Genomic DNA, 25,635 nt, shown 5'->3' with positions numbered 1-25,635 from the left:
GGCTTTTCATTTGTGCAACGGATGAAGTAAGCAACCTCTAATACTCCCTAATGGCACCACACACATTGCATTTGTGTTGTCTCAGTGCAATTGACCAACACTGATGTAAACCAAACCGCTGTAGGCCTTGTATAAACCAACCCTGTGGTTGAACTCTTATTACTGTTGGCCTCTTTCGGTATTATTCAGCCGTGCCGTTTCTACATTCAAAGTGCACGTGTCCAGGCCAGTGTTTTCCACTTCCTCACTTCCTGTGCTGTGAGGAAGCTTCCTCGGTCCCTTGGTGGCTGGCTCCGTCCTGGTCCAGGGTCACTGAACAGACCACTGAGCAGTTTTTGACAAATTTGTTGGGAAACAAACAACAAGTTAATTCTCCATCATATCATCATATCATATCTTGTTCTTGTTCTTTGTTCTTTTTAAATAATGACTGTAGTTCTAACTCATTTACTTAGTCTATGATTTCCCTGTTGGCTGGACAGTAGAGCGATCATCAGGTGGATAGTCTGGTGAGGGATTTTAATGTGTTCACAAACAAACAGCAGCTGTATCATATATCACTATTCGGTCAAAGCAGCTCTGAGTAAGATTCATGAGTTGTAAAGTACAGAGAGAGCGTAAGATAATGTGAATGCTAATGGTGGAGTATATTCGGCCAACACTGGGAAGGCCGAGTAATAGTAATGTAGATTTGAACTGTGGTCTAGTCTTCAGCCAGTTGCCTTGAACTGGGAAGTAGCTTTCTGGAAAGAGAGACATTACTGGTTAGCCTGAGAGAGAATGTGCTCCCAGTAGGTTCCACCGTCATCATCCACACGCTGCGCCGGTCAGTGTCAGCGGATGAATGTTTAATGCTTCGTTCCGTCTTGATGGCTTCTGTGTCCTCACGTTTGGTTCAGCTCGTGTCGTCTTCTTCTGATGGACTTTGTTACATCGCGGAGTGATAGGCGGCGGAGGACACCCTAGTGTGAGGTACGGGGTGTCAGGTACAGTCTGTGAGAGAGCAGTGGGGGAGCATGGAGGGAGAGAGAGTGAGAGATAGGAGTAGAGAGATATGGGTGAGACAGAAGGTCTGTCTGTACCTCTGCCTGTCCAAAAGCCCAGGTCTAAAAAGCTAAAGGCCAGCACCAGCTGACAGGTCACAGGTCCTTTGGTTAAGATACCTACCACTCCAGCTAATCTCAAACCTGCTGAATACTCATCTCTAGAGGTAAAGAAAGAACTGTTTAACAGTGTAACCTTTTCACAGAGGTGTCGTTGCAGGATATACAACATAGATGTCACTCATTACACTAACGCTAGGGTCTGCCTCTTTTATTGACCATTGCACGGGTCGAAGACTTATCTTCACTAGTTTAGTCTACTACCTGTGCCCTGGCACATGGAAGTAGCCGATGCACAAGTAGTGTTACGATGGCATTGAAGCCTCTGTTAAGTTATCCTTTATTGTCCCTTTTTGTCCCTCTGCTTTTGTTTTGACCCATCCTGGAGCCGGTGAACACATACACACTTGCACATACACACACACACACACACACACACAGAGGAGCAGTTTGAGCTGTGGGTCTCACAACATCCCGTACTGTCTCCCAGGGCAGGGTGTCCCGCCTTGGAGCCGGTGGGTGCTGGGTGAGTGAGCTGGGGGTGAGCGGCCAGGGACCATGCCCCCCCGGCCGTCCTCCGGGGAGCTCTGGGGCATCCACCTCATGCCCCCCAGGTAGGTCCCCCTCGCCCTGGCATCCGTCTCGTGCCCTCAGCCGTCCCGGCTCCTCACGTGCTGCCGTATCACCGCAGTGTGAGCTGATTCACCGTATGTTGAAAGTATCGTTTTAAACACGCCAGTGTTAATTGGTTCTCTCCACATTGCCATTTGTTCCGTCCGACCCCCAGTCTGAGTGTCAGGCCAAAGAACAGTTGAAGAGCTATTGTGAGACCTAAAACACTGAAGGTGATTAGCAACGCAGTAATCACATAAGAACAACACATTGTGTTAACGTGGTGACCAATAGGCGTCAACGTTATGAATAAATAATTGAGATGCTCTTTGGAGAACAGGATATCGGTTTGAAATGATGTGACAGACGATCACGTTTCTGCTGAGTTAACGCAAATGACTCATACCTATAATGCTAATAAAGGCGTGCAATACATACTCCATACTCCACATACTCCATTTTAACTGAAGAGTGAACGTGAGACCTAAGATGAGATAAATTGTGCAGAAGCCCGGCGACTTCATCAACCGCCCGCATGCGCTGCAGCAGTCCTCTGTGTTCATATGATCCTGTGACGTACGGTCTGATCGACCCACTCCACGTCCGTCTCATTGATCTCCTGGTCCATGCGGGGGCTTGCCGCGTCCCTGCAGGATCCTGGTGGACTGTCTTCTGCCCAACGGGATGATCCTCACCCTGGAGTGCCTGCGCGAGGCCACTCTCATCACCATCAAACACGAGCTGTTCAGGGAGGCCCGGAAGTACCCGCTGCACCACCTCCTGCAGGAGCAGACCTCCTACATCTTCGTCAGTGTCACACAGGTGAGCCGGGAAGGGAGGGGAGGGGAGGGGCCCCACCACCACCAACACCACCACCACCACCACCACCACCACCACCACCACCTCCACCAGCACCACCACCACCAGAGGGGGGCGGGGAGGAAGAAAAAATCAACGCTGATTTCTGATTTACATCCGGACAAAAACATCGGACCTTCTGGTCTTAACAAACCAGATCCGGCCGCAGCCTGTGAGACGTGGACCTGGCTCTGATCCGGTCATCGCTGTGCCGTCTCTCTCTCCTCTGTTCCCCCCCCGGCGACAGGAGGCCGAGCGGGAGGAGTTCTACGACGAGACGCGCCGCCTCTGTGACCTCCGGCTCTTCCAGCCCTTCCTGAAGGTCATCGAGCCGGTGGGGAACCGCGAGGAGAAGATCCTGAACAGGGAGATCGGTACGCCCCCGCTCCCCGCCCCGCCCCGCTGCCTGGGGTCCAGTCAACGGAGTGAACGGCGGCGTCACGGAGACGTTTAACAACAACTGCTGCGTTTTTCCGTTCCGTTCCTGTGTGCGCGCTGTGTGTGTGTGTGTGTGTGTGTGTGTGTGTGTGTGTGTGTGTGTGTGTGTGTGTGTGTGTGTGTGTGTGTGTGTGTGTGTGTGTGTGTGTATATGTATGTGTGTGTGTGTGTGTATATGTGTGTGTGTGTGTGTGTGTGTGTGTGTGTGTGTGTGATTGAGTGAAAGAGTGTGTGTGTGTGTGTGTGTGTGTGATTGAGTGAAAGAGTGTGTGTGTGTGTGTGTGTGTGTGTGTGTGTGATTGAGTGAAAGAGTGTGTGTGTGTGTGTGTGTGTGTGTGTGTGTGTGTGTGATTGAGTGAAAGAGTGTGTGTGTGTGGTTGTGTGCAATGTGTGTGCAATGTGTGTGTGTGTGTGTGTGTGTGTGTGTGTGTGCACAGTTTAAATGTGTGTATGTGTATGGCTGTGTGTGTGTGTGTGTGTGTGTGTGTGTGTGTGTGCACTGTTTAAATTGTGTGTGTGTGTGTGTGCGTGCGGCGGTCCGCTCAGGCTTCGCCATCGGCATGCCGGTGTGCGAGTTCGACCTGGTGAAGGACCCGGAGGTGCAGGACTTCCGGAGGAACGTCCTCAGCGTGTGTAAGGACGCGGTGGAGCTGCGCGACGTCAGCGGGCCGCACAGCCGGGCGCTCTACGTCTACCCGCCCAGCGTGGAGTCCGGGCAGGAGCTGCCCAAACACATCCACAGCAAACTGGACAAAGGTAGCCCCCCCCCCCCCCCCCCGTTAGGGGCCCCTAGTGGGGGTCTGACACGACCCAGCAGGGCCAGAGTCAGGGAGCTTTGAGCGTCGCCGTCCGTATGTCTTGGCTCTTGAGTCTAGTTTTAGTTTTAGTTTCGTTTTATTTCTTTGTGCAAGATAAACAAGATTAAAATAACAAAAAAAGATACACATAGATATACATAAATGCACGGGTGGGACAAAAGAAACCCCAGAGGGCCTATAAAGGATGCCCAACCTAACATTAAATTACAATAAGGTAAGGTGAAGAAATAAAGTCCTGAAAGCAGTGCCAACTTCCTTTCTCAGGCTAGATCGTCATGACAACAGATATCGCCGCTAATACGAGAAACTCTTTATGATAAACTGTTGGTTTCGGTTTGCTCTAGGGAACATCAAAAGGGATCACATTACACCACCAGGTGTGAGCGTGATTGGCCGTTACAAGCCGCTTTGAAAATCGGCCTCTTCTGACATCACAGGTGGGCGTGTCCCCCCTAGACGTATGACGGATAGATGAGCAACGTTTGCTACGGTCCACTGGGTAGGCTAGTGGACTGATCTATCCAGCACACACATCTAGGCGGACACGCCCACCTGTGATGTCATAAGGGGCAGATTTCCAAAACGGCTTGCAAGGGCTAATCCCACTCACACCTGGTGGTATGTAACATGTCCCCTTTAACACGAGTATGTGTCTGTGTGGTGGTGATCCTGTTGCCCCCCTCACCCCCTCCCTCCAGGTCAGATCATCGTGGTGATCTGGGTGATCGTTTCCCCCAACAACGACAAGCAGAAGTACACGCTGAAGATCAACCACGACTGTGTTCCTGAACAGGTCTGCCTGCCCCCCGCCCCTCCCCCCCCCCCCTTTATAGAGAGGCTCCAGCTAATATAAACTCTATAAACCAGGACTCTGTTCCTAAACAGGTTTTATAGAGAGGCTCCAGCTAATACAAACTCTGTTGTTGTACTTTGGCCAAAAGCTCAGAGGAGAGAGCCTCCACTCCAGTTCCACGAGTGTTTAAAGCGATAAATGGTCTGGGCCTCCCTGACTCTGCTTACATCACGACCCAAAAGAGAGTTGGCGATGCTGCATTTGTTAATCATGCCCGTAAACTGGGCAATAGGTTACCTCGACAAATCAAAGTAGCAAGCTCAATAAACATCTATAAGCGCCAGTTAAAATTTTCTAAGACGCATTTATAGCTTTTACTTGGAATTTTGTTTACACTGCGTTCTCTGCAGGTATTACTGTATCGATTAATTATGTTTGATTTATATTTCTTTTCATTTTCTTTTCCCTTTTTTTCTTTCTTTTCCGCTGTATGGCACTGCTGTGTTTTAAGTTGCTCATGGTTTTTAATCAGTTTCTTTATTCTGTGCTGTGTTGTGCAGACCATTAGTGTGCTATGTGGGCGGGGGGGCGGCATTAGATCAGGAGGTAGAGCGGGTCGGCTGGTGACCGCAAGGTTGCTGGTTCGATCCCCGGCTCTTCCTACTAGCGGAGTGTGGAGGTGTCCCTGAGCGAGACGCCCTCACCCTGACTGCTCCTGACCCGCTGGCTGTCGCCCTGCGTGGTCCACTCCGCCGTCGGTGTGTGAATGTGTGCATGATTGTCAACACGGTAAAGTGCTTTGGATAAAAGCGCTTTATAGAAATGAGGACCATGTGGTATGTTTTATGTTTTTCCCGGACGTTGTGAATGATCCGTCCTGCAGGTGATCGCCGAGGCCATCCGCAAGAAGACGCGCAGCATGCGTCTGTCCCCGGAGCAGCTGAAGATGTGTGTCCAGGAGTACCAGGGCAAGTACATCCTCAAGGTCTGTGGCTGTGACGAGTACCTGCTGGAGAAGTACCCCATCAGCCAGTACAAGGTACACACACACACGCATACACAGTACACACACACACACACACACACACGTACGCACATGCACACGCACGCACGCACGCACGTACGCACACACACTCACATATTTATGCACAGTGCACACACACACATTTACACACAGTGCACACACACACATACACGCACACACGTGCACACACACTCACATATTTATGCACAGTACACACACATACAAATGTACACACACACACACACACACACACACACACACACACATACATACATTTAAACACAGTGCACACACACACACACACACACACACACACGCACACACATTGCACACAACCACACACACACACACACACACACACACACACACTCTTTCACTCAATCACACACACACACACACACAACCACACACACACTCTTTCATTCAATCACACACACACACACACACACACACACACACACACACACACACACACACACACACACACACACACACACACACACACACACTCTCTTGCTGAGAGACGTGGGACCGGGCAGCCTCGCAGATGAAGTGTTTCACTGGAGGAGAAAGAGCGCCCGGGGTCAGTGTGTCTGCGCCGCCGTGCCATGGCTGCTCAATGACCTCATTGGACCAGACCCAAAGAGTTCCCGTGGATTGGGTGACTACAGTCCGCACGTGAGACACACACTGTCTCACACATCATCCTCCAGTCCTAACCCCGGCCTTTTCTTTCTCCCTTCCCTCCCTTCCCTCCCTTCACTCCCTTCCCTTCCTTCCCTTCCTTCCCTTCCTTCCCCCCCTCGCTGCCTCCAGTACATCCGCAGTTGCGTCATGCTTGGTCGCATGCCTAACCTGATGCTCATGGCCAAGGACAGCCTGTACAGCCAGCTGCCCGCCGATGCCTTCGTCATGCCGTCCTACTCGCGCCGCATCTCCACGGCGACCGCCTACATGAACGGCGAGCTGGCCGCCAAGTCGCTGTGGACCATCAACGGCACCCTGCGGATCAGGGTGCTGTGCGCCACCTACGTCAACGTCAACATACGGGACATCGACAAGGTGTGGGGGGGGGGGGGGGGGGTTCACCCAGTCCACCACCACGCTCTGTCAGTGCTGATGTGTAGTGTTAGTCCAACACAGTCTGTCAGTACTGCTGCTCCAGTGTCAGTCCACCACGGTCTGTCAGTACTGCTGCTGTAGTGTCAGTCCACCACGGTCTGTCAGTACTGCTGCTCCAGTGTCAGTCCACCACGGTCTGTCAGTACTGCTGCTGTAGTGTCAGTCCACCACGGTCTGTCAGTACTGCTGCTCCAGTGTCAGTCCACCACGGTCTGTCAGTACTGCTGCTGTAGTGTCAGTCCACCACGGTCTGTCAGTAGTGCTGCTGTAGTGTCAGTCCACCACGGTCTGTCAGTACTGCTGCTCCAGTGTCAGTCCACCACGGTCTGTCAGTACTGCTGCTGTAGTGTCAGTCCACCACGGTCTGTCAGTACTGCTGCTGTAGTGTCAGTCCACCACGGTCTGTCAGTACTGCTGCTGTAGTGTCAGTCCACCACGGTCTGTCAGTACTGCTGCTGTAGCGTCAGTCCACCACGGTCTGTCAGTACTGCTGCTACAGTGTCAGTCCACCACAGTCCCAGCTCTGCTGCTGTAGTGCTGGTCTGTTCCCACAGAGGCCGGGGCTCCGCAGGGAGAGCCCATTTACATTTTACATTCAGGCCATTCAGCCGACGCTTTTATCCACTAGCGACTCACAATAAGTACATTTGTCAGAAGAAAGAGAACCGACAATACATCTCTGTCGGTACCAGTGAGGACGTCCATAGAAACAAGTGCCGAGCACTAACCATCACTAGGTTAACCCATTCCCCTTATACACTAACCATCACTAGGTTAACCCATTCCCCCGTACACAACAGAGGTACTTAGGATAAGACGCTACACAACTAAGTACAAGACATACAATAATACAATAGCGGAGTTGGAAATTGGTTAGAACGCTAAAACGCTAAAATAGACTACAATTACAGAATCACAACATCATCAATACAAACAACACTACAGAATACATTTAAATGTCTCAAGGCTGGGGCCCTGCGTGGCTGACTCCGCCGTCGGTGTGTGAATGGGTGCATGAAAGGGTGAATGTGAGGCAGTGTTGTAAAACGCTTTGAGCGGCCGCTGGTTAGAGAAGTGTTGTATGAATTAGGGATGGGTCAGAATATTCGATTATTCGATTATTCGATTATTCGTTCCTGAGGGTCAAAGCCGATTTTTAACATTTGGACCGTTAACATTTTTTCCCATTCAAATAAACAAGAATTAACGGACGGAACTAATGTTGGTTCTGTAGAACTATTCGTTTTTTTTATTATTATTAATCATGTACAGAAAAACAATACACAAGCATAAATATTAATATATATGCATACAACACAAACACTGATCACTGTTAAAGTTAGTTTTTTTGCGTTTAAGATATGAAGTGGTTTCTTGCCGATGATCCACGGCTGCCTTTGTGAATGTCAGTTGACCGTTCCTTTGGCCTCTAGATCTACGTGAGGACGGGGATCTACCACGGAGGAGAGCAGATGTGTGACAACGTCAACACGCAGAGGGTCCCCTGCTCCAACCCCAGGTACCCTCCACCAGTACCAGGTACCCTCCTCTAGTACCAGGTACCCTCCACTAGTACCAGGTACCCTCCACTAGTACCAGGTACCTCCCTCCACTAGTACCAGGTACCCTCCACTAGTACCAGGTACCCTCCACTAGTACCAGGTACCCTCCTCCACTAGTACCAGGTACCCTCCACTAGTACCAGGTACCCTCCACTAGTACCAGGTACCTCCCTCCACTAGTACCAGGTACCCTCCACTAGTACCAGGTACCCTCCACTAGTACCAGGTACCCTCCTCCACTAGTACCAGGTACCCTCCACTAGTACCAGGTACCCTCCACTAGTACCAGGTACCCCCCTCCACTAGTACCAGGTACCCTCCACTAGTACCAGGTACCCCCCTCCACTAGTACCAGGTACCCTCCACTAGTACCAGGTACCTCCCTCCACTAGTACCAGGTACCTCCCTCCACTAGTACCAGGTACCTCCCTCCACTAGTACCAGGTACCTCCCTCCACTAGTACCAGGTACCTCCCTCCACTAGTACCAGGTACCTCCCTCCACCAGTACCAGGTACCCCCCTCCACTAGTACCAGGTACCCTCCACCAGTACCAGGTACCTCCCTCCACTAGTACCAGGTACCCTCCTCCACTAGTACCAGGTACCCCCCTCCAATAGTACCAGGTACCTCCCTCCACTAGTACCAGGTACCCCCCTCCACTAGTACCAGGTACCCTCCACCAGTACCAGGTACCTCCCTCCACTAGTACCAGGTACCCTCCTCCACTAGTACCAGGTACCCCCCTCCACTAGTACCAGGTACCCCCTCCACTAGTACCAGGTACCTCCCTCCACTAGTACCAGGTACCTCCCTCCACTAGTACCAGGTACCTCCCTCCACTAGTACCAGGTACCCTCCACTAGTACCAGGTACCTCCCTCCACTAGTACCAGGTACCTTAACCTCCACTAGTACCAGGTACCTCCCTCCACTAGTACCAGGTACCCCCCTCCACTAGTACCAGGTACCTTAACCTCCACTAGTACCAGGTACCTCCCTCCACTAGTACCAGGTACCCCCTCCACTAGTACCAGGTACCTCCCTCCACTAGTACCAGGTACCTCCCTCCACTAGTACCAGGTACCCCCCTCCACTAGTACCAGGTACCTCCCTCCACTAGTACCAGGTACCCTCCTCCACTAGTACCAGGTACCCCCCTCCACTAGTACCAGGTACCTCCCTCCACTAGTACCAGGTACCTCCCTCCACTAGTACCAGGTACCCTCCACTAGTACCAGGTACCCCCTCCACTAGTACCAGGTACCTCCACTAGTACCAGGTACCTCCTCCACTAGTACCAGGTACCCCCCTCCACTAGTACCAGGTACCTCCCTCCACTAGTACCAGGTACCCTCCTCCACTAGTACCAGGTACCTCCCTCCACTAGTACCAGGTACCCCCTCCACTAGTACCAGGTACCTCCACTAGTACCAGGTACCTCCCTCCACTAGTACCAGGTACCTCCCTCCACTAGTACCAGGTACCTTAACCTCCACTAGTACCAGGTACCTCCCTCCACTAGTACCAGGTACCCCCCTCCACTAGTACCAGGTACCTCCCTCCACTAGTACCAGGTACCTCCCTCCACTAGTACCAGGTACCTCCCTCCACTAGTACCAGGTACCCCCCTCCACTAGTACCAGGTACCTTAACCTCCTCCAGTACCAGGTACCTCCCTCCACCAGTACCAGGTACCTTAACCTCCACCAGTACCAGGTACCTCCCTCCACCAGTACCAGGTACCTCCCTCCACCAGTACCAGGTACCTTAACCTCCACCAGTACCAGGTACCTCCCTCCACCAGTACCAGGTACCTCCCTCCACTAGTACCAGGTACCCCCCTCCACTAGTACCAGGTACCTTAACCTCCACTAGTACCAGGTACCTCCCTCCACTAGTACCAGGTACCTTAACCTCCTCTAGTACCAGGTACCTCCCTCCACTAGTACCAGGTACCTTAACCTCCACCAGTACCAGGTACCTCCCTCCACTAGTACCAGGTACCTCCCTCCACTAGTACCAGGTACCCCCCTCCACTAGTACCAGGTACCCCCCTCCACTAGTACCAGGTACCTTAACCTCCACTAGTACCAGGTACCCCCCTCCACTAGTACCAGGTACCTCCCTCCACTAGTACCAGGTACCTCCCTCCACCAGTACCAGGTACCTTAACCTCCACCAGTACCAGGTACCTCCTCCACTAGTACCAGGTACCTCCCTCCACTAGTACCAGGTACCTCCCTCCACTAGTACCAGGTACCCCCCTCCACTAGTACCAGGTACCTTAACCTCCACTAGTACCAGGTACCTCCCTCCACTAGTACCAGGTACCCTCCTCCACTAGTACCAGGTACCTTAACCTCCACTAGTACCAGGTACCCCCCTCCACTAGTACCAGGTACCTCCCTCCACTAGTACCAGGTACCTCCCTCCACCAGTACCAGGTACCTTAACCTCCACCAGTACCAGGTACCTCCTCCACTAGTACCAGGTACCTCCCTCCACTAGTACCAGGTACCTCCCTCCACTAGTACCAGGTACCCTCCTCCACTAGTACCAGGTACCCCCCTCCACTAGTACCAGGTACCTCCCTCCACTAGTACCAGGTACCCTCCTCCACTAGTACCAGGTACCTCCCTCCACTAGTACCAGGTACCCTCCACTAGTACCAGGTACCTCCACTAGTACCAGGTACCTCCCTCCACTAGTACCAGGTACCTTAACCTCCACTAGTACCAGGTACCTCCCTCCACTAGTACCAGGTACCTCCCTCCACTAGTACCAGGTACCTCCCTCCACTAGTACCAGGTACCTCCCTCCACTAGTACCAGGTACCTTAACCTCCACTAGTACCAGGTACCTCCCTCCACTAGTACCAGGTACCTTAACCTCCACTAGTACCAGGTACCTCCCTCCACTAGTACCAGGTACCCCCTCCACTAGTACCAGGTACCCCCCTCCACTAGTACCAGGTACCCTCCACTAGTACCAGGTACCTTAACCTCCACTAGTACCAGGTACCCCCCTCCACTAGTACCAGGTACCTCCCTCCACTAGTACCAGGTACCTCCCTCCACTAGTACCAGGTACCCCCCTCCACTAGTACCAGGTACCTCCCTCCACTAGTACCAGGTACCTCCCTCCACTAGTACCAGGTACCTTAACCTCCACTAGTACCAGGTACCTCCCTCCACTAGTACCAGGTACCCCCCTCCACTAGTACCAGGTACCTCCCTCCACTAGTACCAGGTACCTCCCTCCACTAGTACCAGGTACCCCCCTCCACTAGTACCAGGTACCTTAACCTCCTCCAGTACCAGGTACCTCCCTCCACTAGTACCAGGTACCTCCCTCCACTAGTACCAGGTACCTCCCTCCACTAGTACCAGGTACCCCCCTCCACTAGTACCAGGTACCTTAACCTCCTCCAGTACCAGGTACCTCCCTCCACCAGTACCAGGTACCTTAACCTCCACCAGTACCAGGTACCTCCCTCCACCAGTACCAGGTACCTCCCTCCACCAGTACCAGGTACCTTAACCTCCACCATTACCAGGTACCTCCCTCCACCAGTACCAGGTACCTCCCTCCACTAGTACCAGGTACCCCCCTCCACTAGTACCAGGTACCTTAACCTCCACTAGTACCAGGTACCTCCCTCCACTAGTACCAGGTACCTTAACCTCCTCTAGTACCAGGTACCTCCCTCCACTAGTACCAGGTACCTTAACCTCCACCAGTACCAGGTACCTCCCTCCACTAGTACCAGGTACCTCCCTCCACTAGTACCAGGTACCCCCCTCCACTAGTACCAGGTACCTTAACCTCCACTAGTACCAGGTACCTCCCTCCACTAGTACCAGGTACCCTCCTCCACTAGTACCAGGTACCTTAACCTCCACTAGTACCAGGTACCCCCCTCCACTAGTACCAGGTACCTCCCTCCACTAGTACCAGGTACCTCCCTCCACCAGTACCAGGTACCTTAACCTCCACCAGTACCAGGTACCTCCTCCACTAGTACCAGGTACCTCCCTCCACTAGTACCAGGTACCTCCCTCCACTAGTACCAGGTACCCTCCTCCACTAGTACCAGGTACCCCCCTCCACTAGTACCAGGTACCTCCCTCCACTAGTACCAGGTACCCTCCTCCACTAGTACCAGGTACCTCCCTCCACTAGTACCAGGTACCCTCCACTAGTACCAGGTACCTCCACTAGTACCAGGTACCTCCCTCCACTAGTACCAGGTACCTTAACCTCCACTAGTACCAGGTACCTCCCTCCACTAGTACCAGGTACCTCCCTCCACTAGTACCAGGTACCTCCCTCCACTAGTACCAGGTACCTCCCTCCACTAGTACCAGGTACCTTAACCTCCACTAGTACCAGGTACCTCCCTCCACTAGTACCAGGTACCTTAACCTCCACTAGTACCAGGTACCTCCCTCCACTAGTACCAGGTACCCCCTCCACTAGTACCAGGTACCCCCCTCCACTAGTACCAGGTACCCTCCACTAGTACCAGGTACCTTAACCTCCACTAGTACCAGGTACCCCCCTCCACTAGTACCAGGTACCTCCCTCCACTAGTACCAGGTACCTCCCTCCACTAGTACCAGGTACCCCCCTCCACTAGTACCAGGTACCTCCCTCCACTAGTACCAGGTACCTCCCTCCACTAGTACCAGGTACCTCCCTCCACTAGTACCAGGTACCTTAACCTCCACTAGTACCAGGTACCTCCCTCCACTAGTACCAGGTACCCCCCTCCACTAGTACCAGGTACCTCCCTCCACTAGTACCAGGTACCTCCCTCCACTAGTACCAGGTACCCCCCTCCACTAGTACCAGGTACCTTAACCTCCTCCAGTACCAGGTACCTCCCTCCACTAGTACCAGGTACCTCCCTCCACTAGTACCAGGTACCTCCCTCCACTAGTACCAGGTACCTCCCTCCACCAGTACCAGGTACCTTAACCTCCACTAGTACCAGGTACCTCCCTCCACTAGTACCAGGTACCTTAACCTCCACTAGTACCAGGTACCTTAACCTCCACTAGTACCAGGTACCTTAACCTCCACCAGTACCAGGTACCTTAACCTCCTCCAGTACCAGGTACCTTAACCTCCACCAGTACCAGGTACCTCCCTCCACCAGTACCAGGTACCTCCCTCCACCAGTACCAGGTACCTTAACCTCCACCAGTACCAGGTACCTCCCTCCACCAGTACCAGGTACCTTAACCTCCACCAGTACCAGGTACCTCCCTCCACTAGTACCAGGTACCTTAACCTCCTCCAGTACCAGGTACCTTAACCTCCTCCAGTACCAGGTACCTTAACCTCCACCAGTACCAGGTACCTTAACCTCCACCAGTACCAGGTACCTCCCTCCACCAGTACCAGGTACCTCCCTCCACCAGTACCAGGTACCTTAACCTCCACCAGTACCAGGTACCTCCCTCCACCAGTACCAGGTACCTTAACCTCCACCAGTACCAGGTACCTCCCTCCACTAGTACCAGGTACCTTAACCTCCTCCAGTACCAGGTACCTTAACCTCCTCCAGTACCAGGTACCTTAACCTCCACCAGTACCAGGTACCTTAACCTCCACCAGTACCAGGTACCTCCCTCCACCAGTACCAGGTACCTCCCTCCACCAGTACCAGGTACCTTAACCTCCTCCAGTACCAGGTACCTTAACCTCCTCCAGTACCAGGTACCTCCCTCCACCAGTACCAGGTACCTTAACCTCCTCCAGTACCAGGTACCTTAACCTCCTCCAGTACCAGGTACCTTAACCTCCACCAGTACCAGGTACCTCCCTCCACCAGTACCACGCAGACCAGCTCCAGTCTGTCCACTGCGATGCCTCTCTCGGCTCCCTGTCATTACGTCTTCCACGCATACGTCTCCGTTTTGGAAAATGTTAACTCAACAGGGATGATGTCAACAGCATTTACTCACTGCAACCCCTCGCTGTATAATCACCCCTAGAGCCCCTTGATTGATTGTCTCGTCTCAGTAGAGAAAGGCTAATGGCTTATTGCTTGCATCGCCGCAAACTCACAGCGCAACAGGATTTCATCACCAGCTGACAGCAATTTCACTTGAAACGCAGTGTTTTGCACATTTTGCTACCAAACTTTGAATTGCTTTGTTTTTTTGACCTGATATAGCAGGATCTTCTATGTTGTTGTTTTTGTTGTTGTTTCATCTAATGTATGCATGATTCTCTAAAAGAAAACCTGACTATGGTTCTTGCACAAGCCTGTGAAAGTAGTGGGACGATTGTCCTCCGTCTGAAAAGGTAGGAAAATGACATGAACAGAGGTGATTAATGGTACAGAGAGAAGAAATTCTTGAGTTTAAATAAGGCCGCTCTGTATGTGGCCTTGGAAAAAACATTCAGTGATTCATAATCACTTGCCAACGCCAGCCAGCCTGTACCTGCAGGTTATTTATTAATGTTTACATACGGCCCTATGACACAACGGCTCATAAAAAGTTTGCTTGAGATTCCTGAAACGTTCCGCTGTATGGACTCTAGTGAGTTGACTCTCCTCCTTGCATTTCCAATGCAAAGCCTACACTGAGGTTATGTCTCGTGTGGACTCTATCTAACTCTCTCTCTCTCTCTCTCTCTCTCTCTCTCCCTCTCGTCTCTCCCTCTCACACTCTCACACTCTCTATCTCCCTCTCTCTCTCACAATCTCACACTCTCTCTCTCCCTCTCTCTGTCATTCTCTCGCTCCCTTCTCGTTCTGTCTCTCATTTCATCATATCTCTCCATTGTCTTATGAACTCTCTCTCTCTCTCTGTCTGTCTGTCTGTCCCGCTCTCTCTCTCTGTCTCTGTCTCTCTGTCTCTGTCTCTCTCTCCCTCCCTTCCTCTCTCTCTCTCTCTCTCGCTCTCTCTCTCTCTCGCTCTCTCTCTCTCTCTCTCTCCCCCTCCCTCCCCCTCTCTCTCTCCCTCTCTCTGTCTGTCTGTCTGTCCCGCTCTCTCTCTCTGTCTCTGTCTCTCTGTCTCTGTCTCTCTCTCCCTCCCTTCCTCTCTCTCTCTCTCTCTCTCGCTCTCTCTCTCTCTCTCTCTCTCCCCCTCCCTCCCCCTCTCTCTCTCTCTCTCTCTCTCTCTCCCTCTCTCTGTCTGTCTATCTGTGTCTCTCTCTCTCTCTCTCTCTCTGTCTCTGTCTCTCTCCCTCCCTCCCTCCCTCCCTCCCTTCCTTTCTGTCTCTGTCTCTCTCTCTCTCTCTCTCTCTCTCTCCCCCCCCTCCCTCCCTCCCTCTCTCTCTCTCTCTCTCTCTCTCTCTCTCTCTCTCTCTCTCTCTCTCTCTCTCTCTCTCTCTCTCTCAGATGGAACGAGTGGCTGACCTACGACATGTACATCCCGGACATCCCCCGCGCCGCCCGCCTCTGCCTCTCCATCTGCTCCGTCAAGGGAAGGAAAGGAGCCAAGGAGGTGAGTCAGCGGAACAAGGTACCTTAGGCCTCGCTCACTCCTGTGTGTGTGTGTGTGTGTGTGTGTGTGTGTGTGTGTGTGTGTGTTTGTGTGTGTGCCAATCATTTCTCATCTACTAGGAAACGGACAACCGGGGGGGTCGGTGTGTCTGTCTGTCTGTCTGTCTGTCTGTGTGCGTGTGTGTGTGTGCGTCTGTGTGCGTGTGTGTGTGTGCGTGTGTGTGCGTGTGTGCGTCAGTAGCCCGGGTGTCCTCTGTGCTCCTGTTTAATTACTAATCACTCCCGTAGCTCGTTGAGCGGCGGCCGCCGTGCGCAGACAGTAGCGGACAGGTCCCCCGGTCGCTCTCAGGACCAGCGTCAGGGAGAGACTCGGTTCAGTCACGTGGAGCCTCGGCTCTGAGAGGGCAGTTTGAAGGTCGAATCCAGGTCACGTGAACCATACGGACCGAGCAAAAGGGAAACGAGAGCAACGGTGACTAGTGATACACTTCAACAATAGGTGGGTGATTTCACACCAGTGCAGCGGCCATGAAAAGGACGTGTTCACTGGATATACGGTACATATGCTGGATATAACTTTAGTTACGTGTTTCTTGGAGGTTGCTGGTGTTTCAGAGCCTAATGGTTTATTGACACGTTGCTACAGTATACATTAAGGCAAATAAAGTTAGTCAAGTCGTTTTGCTCTTCCTTACCGTCGTGTATGAAGCTGCACACGTACAAGTGATCGCGTTGATCTGTGGTGTAGGACGAGGTCTGCAGAACACGTTGATCCACCACTGACTCCGTAGTTGACTGACGAACGTGGTGCATCTTTATCATCGTGTGATGAATCATTATTTTTTTTTACAATATGGCTAGATTCCTATTTATTTTTCTGTTTATTTCTGGTGTCTTTCTCAACCTCTGGTTCCACCCGGCTCATAAGATTGCTTGCTGCTCGGTGTTCTTCATGTCACTTCCATTTGCGTTGCAAACGGCCTATCGTTGTTCGTGAAAATAATGAAATTGCGGTAGTGATCGCGTGTGTTTTGTATGCTTAATAATCACTTGATAATCACCAATCAAAATCACCAATGATTTTCATTTCATTTTAATTAAACTTTAATGAACTATTTACTCCAGGTCACTGGCGCTGGGTTTTCTTGCCCAACTAAACCCTCTTCTTGAGTCAAATAACCTAGAGAAGCTCCCCGAAAGTGTTCCCTTCCAGCCCCATGTAATATTCAGACGGCTGTCTGGCTGTCCTTACTCACGTGAAAACCACTCTGTGTGAATGTCTGAGAGTGAGAGAGAGAGAGAGAGAGTGTCTGTGAGTGTCTGTGAGTGATACGCCTCACAGACACCAAGCTTCATTGATCCCTTCTCCTGTGCGTGTGCGTGCGTACGTGCGTAAGTGTGTGCCTGTGTGTGTGTGCGTGTGTGCATGTGTGTGCGCATCTACGGCTGGAATGGATACTGAAACAGACACCTGGTGATGAATGATGCGAGGGTGACAGTTCATGCCAAGCTCCAGGTCGGGTTAGCTGATGGTCTTTCATCGACCCCCTGAATTAAAGATAAACGCGCGGGAGCCAAGCCAGTCTCTTCTGTTCCACTACTTCCTATAAATAACAGCTTTGAGCGTCAGTCTGCGTGTAATCTCCCCGCCTTTTGTCAGCTGTTGACACAGCTTAGAGGACACACAACGCCAAAGTTGCCGTTTGAAAAGTGGCCTAAATAAATGTAAGCGTACTCGCTACACCAGAGCTAAGCTCAGATAAGCTGTTCTGGAACAATGAAGACACTTTGGTCTTAAAAGTTAATTTGCCAAATTGTTTGTGTGTGTACGGATTGTGCGTGTGTTGACCGCAGTAGGGTCACAATGTGCCCCGTCGACTCCTCATTCATGTGCTCATTGGTGAACACACACTCAAAGCTGATGACATTTGATTGGTTAAATTTACTGGAAATTAGCAACAGCATCAGGTTCAAGACTAGACTAGTTCAATCCTGATTCATCCGAGATGATTAAAGCATTTTGTTTGTTTTGATGGAAATAAGTAATAGTTTGGAATGATGAAGAGGGAATGTGAGTCAAACCGCTTGAAATTGATCTTGGCAGCTTGAAAATGAAGAACATTCAGAACCGGCCTCCAGGCTAGAGGCCGTGTGATGCTTCACGATGATGACACAGCTGATGATAGAGGAAATATGTTCACATTTATTTTTTTACAGTTGAAGTATTTATTTTTAGTTCTTTTTCATTCTCCTCCCTGCGTCCCCGTCCCTCTGTGTAGGAGCACTGCCCGCTGGCCTGGGGGAACATCAACCTGTTCGACTACACACACACCCTGGTGGCCAACAAGATGGCCCTGAACCTGTGGCCCGTGCCCCACGGCCTGGAGGACCTGCTCAACGCCATCGGGGTCACCGGCTCCAACCCCAACAAGGTGGCCCACCCACACCGCTTAACAATACATACAGCAATACAACAACAACAATATGCATCAGGCCAGTAGTTGAGAATCGGCCTAATGCGCCCTTGATGGACACTTTGGTTTTCTGGTTGAATGAGTTTCACTCAACCAACTATGTTGCCCGAGGCTGTGCTCTCTAGGTACCTGATTGGCGAACACAAACTCAGCTAGCACTACTAAACTTTAAGATAAACTTTAAGAGCTATACGATCCGGTCCAGACACCGATGTTAAAGAACAGGGGTTGTGTAAAGGTTTCAGATCAACACTGTGTAGACTGACCACTGACTGTACAACGCTGCTCTACTCAACAACAGCAGTGACATTTCCGTCCATTAACCTCCAACGAAGAAGACGCCGTTCAAAGAGCCATTTTAGAACAAAGCCAAGACAAACCAAGAGCTTCTTCCGTTTGCCCGCTAGGAAACGCCCTGCCTGGAGCTGGAGTTCGACCACTTCAGCTGCCTGGTCAAGTACCCCGAGATGAGCTCCGTGGAGGAGCACGCCAACTGGTCTGTCTCCCGTGAGATGGGTTTCAGCTACAACCTCTCTGGACAGGTAATAATAACAATAATAATACATTTTATTTCTAATGCACTTTTCATCAAAGAGATCCCAAAGTGCTACAAGGTTAAAAAGTTAAAAGCAAGGTAAAGAAAACAAAAGCATACTCATTAAAGACTATAAGACAAGGTTAAAAAAAAAAATCTTATTAGCAGCCATAGGCCTTTCTGAATAAAAAGGTTGTCAGGCCTATTTTAAAAGAGTCCAGGTTCTGAACGGCCCTCGTCTGGGTTGGGAGACTGGTCCACAGGCGCAGTGCGGCCGAGGAGAAAGCTCCGTCTCCCGTGGTGGAGAGCCTAGTGCTCGGGATTTGGAGGAGCAGGGTGTTTGTGGATCTGAGAGCGCGGGTAGTGGACTGTAGGGTGGTGAGTTCTTGAAGGTAGGTAGGTGCGTGTCCATGCGAGATCCCATAGAGGTACTGCAGCCCGTAGAGGTACTGCAGCCCATAGAGGTACTACATAGAGGTACTGCAGCCCATAGAGGTACTACATAGAGGTACTGCAGCCCGTAGAGGTACTGCAGCCCATAGAGGTACTGCATAGAGGTACTGCAGCCCATAGAGGTACTACATAGAGGTACTGCAGCCCGTAGAGGTACTGCAGCCCATAGAGGTACTACATAGAGGTACTGCAGCCCATAGAGGTACTACATAGAGGTACTGCAGCCCGTAGAGGTACTGCAGCCCATAGAGGTACTGCAGCCCATAGAGGTACTACATAGAGGTACTGCAGCCCATAGAGGTACTACATAGAGGTACTGCAGCCCATAGAGGTACTACATAGAGGTACTGCAGCCCGTAGAGGTACTGCAGCCCATAGAGGTACTGCATAGAGGTACTGCAGCCTGACCGAACCCAACCACCCACTGACACGGTTAAAGGTTGTATCAGAACATTCTAGGCCGAAAACGATAAATGATCACATTCATCTGATCTTTCCTCACGGCCCGCCAGCGGCCCGCCCCCATAAGCAGGCCGTCAAAAAAAACGTGTCTCTGTGGGCAGCCTGCGCTCCGAGATCGTACACTAAATCAAACGGTACTACTACCAACCGCTCAAAACCAAAATAAATAGTACTCCAACCAATCAGCGACAAGGGGCGGGTGTTGTTGGGTTCTGCGCTGCGTTCAGGATCGTTTTTACTGGATGAACGAAACACTGAAGGGAGGGGCGGGCTGGCTCTGTTTGTTTGGGATCTCGCTTCGAATACCAACAGAAGTGACGTCACCCAACCTCGCCGATACAACCTTTTAAGAGCTTGAGCAAACGTTCGACCTAGACATGACAAACAAACGGCCAGACACACTCTGTGGCACAAACACTGGACCGGCCCAAATGGGACTGAGTGAAGTACTCCCCCGGTGGAGGCGCTTCAACTCCTTCCCTTCAATAGGAAGCATACACGTGTGACCTCGGGCCAGAAGGAGAGCATTGTTGACATTGTTTGGAGGCAGCGCGTTGTCACACTCTAGCAGATATTTTGTAATGGCAGACCAATGGTCCGTGCCTCGCTGGATTATTCATGACGGCATCTTAATGTGGCGTATTAAGTTATTCCTTAATCAGTAATTTGAGCGGAGCGAGTTGCTTCCTTTTACAACGCGCGGGTCTGAATGGATCACCGATGCGGTCCGAGGTTCTGAATTTGTCATTCAGCGTGCGGGGACAGGACCACCCCCGCGTCCCAGAGGTATTGGATGTTGTTCACGTGGATTAGTTTTCGAATTTGATGCACTTCAGACACCAAATTAAGCATCACAATGGCCTGACCGCAGCTTGTACTCATTAAAGACACAATCACAAGGACGGGCGTGTGCGTATCGTTCACACACACACACACACGCACACACGCACACACACACACGCACACACACACACACACACACACACACACACACAGGTGTGGTACGGAAAGTAAAGCCCTGCAGTGGCACTTATTGTATCTTGTACATCCTGGCACTTAATGCACGCACTTGTGTGTCGTACTTAGTTAAAGTACTTAGCGTTGTGCAGCATCTTATCCCAGCTTTCTTTGTTAACCTGGGAAGGGGTTAACCTAATGATGGTTAGTGCTTGTCACTTGGTTCTATGAACATCCTTACGACAGCGATATATTGTTGTTTCACCTTCCTCTGACAGATTTACTTATTGTAAGTTGCCTTGGATATAAGCGTCTCCTAAACGCCCTACATTTGAACGGTTTGGATTGAGATGAAAGTAGGGCTGCTCGATTATGGAAAAAAATCATAATCACGATTATTTTGGTCAATATTGAAATCTCGATTATTCAAACGATTATTTTTGAGTTTGAAAACATGATGCATTTATTCATAATTTCTCTCCAAAAAAAACACTTTGTAAATGAGAAGTTCGAAATTTCCCCTTAAAAATATACACAGAATGGTCAAATAGAAAATAAAGTCCAGATATGAATCCAGCTGTTCTGCAATTTCTATAAAAAATTTAAAAAATATATATATATATTTTTTAATAATTTCAACTTGATTATATTAGTTTGGTGATCGTTTCACTCTGAAATCGAAATCGCGATCAAAATCCGATGAAGCGCCCAGCCCTAGAGGTGAACGCGTGCTCCGTGTGTGGGCCGCCGTGTGTCCAGAGCAGCCGCATGGCGCGGGACATCGCCCTGACAGAGGCCGACGTAGAGCAGCTCCGGCAGCTCAGCCACCGAGACCCGCTGTCAGAGATCACCGAGCAGGAGAAGGACTTCCTCTGGAGGCACCGGTAGGACCCCCCCCCCCCCCCGCGGCACGTCTCCTGCCCCGCCGAACGTGTGTGTGTGTGTGTGTGTGTGTGTGTGTGTGTGTGTGTGTGTGTGTGTGTGTGTGTGTGTGTGTGTGTGTGTGTGTGTGTGTGTGTGTGTGTGTACGGCTTTGTGTGTGTGTGTGCGTGTGTGCGTGTGCGTGTCTGTGTGTGTGTGTACGTGTATGGCTTTGTGTGTGTACGTGTATGGCTTTGTGTGTGTGTGTACGTGTACGTGTATGGCTTTGTGCACACGTGTGTGTGTGTGTGTGTGTACGTGTATGGCTGTGTGTGTGTGTGTGTGTGTGTGTGTGTGTGTACGTGTACGTGTATGGCTTTGTGCACACGTATGCGTGTACGTGTGTGTGTGTGTGTGTGCGCGCGTGTGCGTGTGTGTGTGTGTGTGTGCGGGCGTGTGTGTGTGTGTGCGTGTGCGTGTATGCCTTTGTGCACACGTGTGCGTTGCGTCACTTTGGAAAATCTGTCAAACACATGACTGAATCTACTCAACTAACCTTTGTGTTAACTCTTTGTGTTGTTACTGTATTGGCCGAGTCTCAAAGGAAACAACACGTTGTGTGTTGGTGTTGTGTTGCGATGTGGGACAGTGATAACGCCTAATGAGACGTTGTGCGGTTTTGTACATTTACATTTACGTTTATGGAAATATGCGTCTTTGACTCACTTCGGGTAACGATTTATCTTCCTGTCGCTACGCGACAATGTCGAAAATGACAAGATAATACAACCTGTCTGCTGAAGGGCCTAAACCAAGTGCCCACTTCTATGGTAATGAGAGCCAATCTCCAGAGGTTGAGGGCAGACGCACAATGGCCAATTTGTGTGAGCCGGCGTTCTCTTGTCTGTCGTCTCCTCTTTCTCCAGGCACTACTGTATGAACGTCCCTGAAGTCCTGCCCAAACTCCTCCTGGCAGTCAAGTGGAACTCAAGAGATGAGGTCGCACAGGTAAGAATAATAATACCAATAGTAATAAAACAGATTAATGTAGAGCCCGTCCAGGCACTGCTAAAGTCATCCCCCCCCTCATTACAACCTCCAGTTCTTACAGCAACTATACACCTCATTATAGACCACTGGTTTATGCGTCAACTTACATTTACACTTTGGGGATTTTGCTGACGCTTTTATCCATAGCGACTTACAACCATTCATTCACTCACTCATTCATTCACACACCGACGGCGGAGTCGACCACGCAGGGCGACAGCCAGCGGGTCAGGAGCAGTCAGGGTGAGGGCGTCTCGCTCAGGGACACCTCCGCACTCACAGCTAGGAGGAGGAGCCGGGGATCGAACCAGCAACCTTCCGGTTACCAGCCGACCCGCTCTACCTCTTGAGCCACACGCCGCCCCGTGCTTAATGCACACTACGCGTAAAGCAAAGATGTCACAAGACACACGTGTCAGTTGAGCTGTTAAAATAACAGACATGGAGAGAATGAGGTCATATAGTATGACGTGCTGTCCTTCTACACTCCTTTTACTGTGTGTGTGTGTGTGTGTGTCCGTCCTTCTGTGTGTGTGTGTGTGTGTGTGTGTATGCGTGAGTGCGTGCCTATGTGCATGTGTATGTGAATGCATGCGTGTGTGTGTGTGTGTGTGTGTGTGTGTGTGTGTGTGTCCATGCGTGTGTGTGTGTGTGTCCGTGCATGTGTGTGTATGTGTGTGCCTGTGTGTGTCCGTGCTTGTGTGTGTGTGTGTATGTATGTGTGCCTGTGTGTGTGTGTATGTGTGTGTGTCTGTGCCTGTGTGTGTCCGTGTGTCTGTCCAGATGTACTGCCTGCTGAAGGAGTGGCCGTCCATCCAGCCGGAGCAGGCCATGGAGCTGCTGGACTGTAACTACCCGGACCCCATGGTGCGCTGCTTCGCCGTGCGCTGCCTGGACAAGTACCTGACGGACGACAAGCTGTCCCAGTACCTCATCCAGCTGGTCCAGGTACTAGACCCAGCCCGCTCGCTCCCTTTCATGGCCGTTGGATAATTGATTTGTCACGAGACACCGCGATGCGTCGTTGTAATCCGCAGTTGATGGACATGTAGATAGTGTAAGATCACATTTTAACTAACCCTCTCCTCTCCTCTCCTCTCTCTCCTCTCTTCTCCTCTCTCCTCTCCTTTCTTCTACTTCCCTCTCCTCCACTATCCTCTCCTCTCCTCTCCGCTCTTCTCCTCTCTCTCCTCTCTTCTCCGCTCTTCTCCTCTCCTCTCTCTCCTCTCCTCTCTTAGGTTTTAAAGTATGAGCAGTATCTGGACAATCCTCTGGTCCGCTTCCTACTGAAAAAGGCCCTGACCAATCAGAGAATTGGCCACTTCTTCTTCTGGCACCTGAAGTACGTTGCTTCGACGAGTCTTTTATCTCATAACACTCATCCATCTTTCCTATTTTCTGTTAGAGTTTGTGGGTCAAACTCAATGTGAGAGTCTCAGAATGAATAGTGAGTAAAGTCATCTGTTGGTACGTGTTTATCTGACGTACCAATCAGATAAATTATCGGTGGCAGAGGCAGATATTCTCACAGCATATTTCACTCAGTGGTAGCTGACGGATAGCTACGCCAAATTTCATTTAAATAAAAGCTCTAAAATACATCTACACATGTAACTCCAGGCCTATGGGTGCTTTGTTCGATCCCAGATGTCTGCAGTGTAGGAATCCTGTGCCATACGCCCGCTGAACGACAAGAGTAAAGGCCAAAGTACACTACTCCTTATCCGTAATCTGACTCCGTAACTACGGAGACCCCTCCAGTATTCACAGTTCTCCGTCGGGATGTCGGATACGCGATGCAATTCGCCGCCTGATCGATCTTGTATGCTGACTAACTACTAACCACGTAAATAGTGTTAAATAGTGTAGCCCTTGCCGTCTCCGTCCGTCTCCATTGCCTCGACGGAGAGTTAAAAAATACTAGATGCGCACGTAGAGCTCCGGAGAGGGTCTCCGACAGGCTCTCCGTGTCTACGTACAGCACTTTACGGAGTAGTATGAATCCACCGTAAGATGTGAACCCTCTCCCTCCCCCCCGGGCTCCAGGTCGGAGATGCACAACAAGACGGTGAGCCAGCGCTTCGGCCTGCTGCTGGAGGCCTACTGCCGGGCGTGCGGCATGTACCTGAAGCACCTGAGCAGGCAGGTGGAGGCCATGGAGAAGCTCATCCACCTCACGGACCTCCTGAAGCAGGAGAAGAAGGACGAGACACAGAAGGTACGACCGGAACACTGGCTGTGGGGTCAGGGGAGGGCAGGATGCTAAGCCTGAAGGGAATACCACGACCAGTGAGGCCGCGGGGGGAGCTAGGCTTCAACAAGGTCCTCATATTTAATTGATGAGTGTCTGTGCAAGAGGTCAACTGTCCAGTGGCAGTGTGAGGCGGCCTGTGAGCGGCTGGATGATGGTAAAGAGAAGTGGTAGACGACAGCCAGGTTTGATTTACTCCAAAACCAAGGTCCCAAAATAAATGAACAAAAATAAATCCATTAGTTACAAAAATAAAGCAATGTTCCAAAAAGAAACGACTGGTTGCAGCAATCAGCAGCAATCAGCCTAGCATAACAAATGATACCATGTGCTCTAGGACTGGCCTCTCGTCAAGCCAGCTCCTTCCCCCTCTGCCACAAAATGCGACTCCCCTTAAATAAGCCAATCAGTCCCAGGTGGACTGATTGGGCCAGACCAATAACACGGGGGACTTCCCTGGCCAAGGCTGGGTTGACCCTCTGCCCCCTAGTGCTCCGGAAGTCCAAATACCACATAACACATGATGTGAGGGGAGAAACAGTGGGAAGTCCTTCTCACAGCAGATGCACACACCCAAGGAGGAAACTGTATTGTCCCATCCTGACCAAAGCATTCATGATCCGTGATCTAAAGATACACATTTAACGTACGCACTTAATGTACACACTTACTGTACGCACTTACTGTATGTTGTATTTATTCATAGCACTTAATTGTGTATCATCTAGCATCTGTCAGTACTTGCACTTGGTTCTATGAACGTCTTCACTGTACCGACAGCGATATTATTGTTTCACTT

At 51.0% G+C, this 25,635-nt stretch overlaps 1 protein-coding gene across 1 annotated transcript; it reads left to right on the top strand.

Moving 5' to 3' along the window:
- Positions 1–1,661: 1,661 nt before the first annotated feature.
- Positions 1,662–25,010, top strand: LOC311353142 (phosphatidylinositol 4,5-bisphosphate 3-kinase catalytic subunit alpha isoform-like; the record flags this gene model as incomplete). Its single annotated transcript, XM_084472964.1, has 17 exons — positions 1,662–1,717; positions 2,369–2,537; positions 2,821–2,947; positions 3,558–3,767; positions 4,528–4,622; positions 5,506–5,661; positions 6,463–6,708; positions 8,202–8,287; positions 15,689–15,794; positions 18,073–18,225; positions 18,675–18,809; positions 21,434–21,558; positions 22,462–22,543; positions 23,369–23,533; positions 23,824–23,927; positions 24,632–24,803; positions 24,957–25,010. The coding sequence occupies 17 exons, from the start codon at positions 1,662–1,664 to the stop codon at positions 25,008–25,010; spliced, it is 2,241 nt and encodes a 746-aa protein (XP_084329090.1).
- Positions 25,011–25,635: the final 625 nt, after the last annotated feature.

Source organism: Micromesistius poutassou (genome assembly GCF_964030765.1).
Source record: "Micromesistius poutassou genome assembly, chromosome: 9".
Taxonomy (NCBI): domain Eukaryota; kingdom Metazoa; phylum Chordata; class Actinopteri; order Gadiformes; family Gadidae; genus Micromesistius; species Micromesistius poutassou.
Note: the sequence above shows the minus strand (reverse complement) of the source record. Positions and strands in the feature narration are given on the sequence as shown.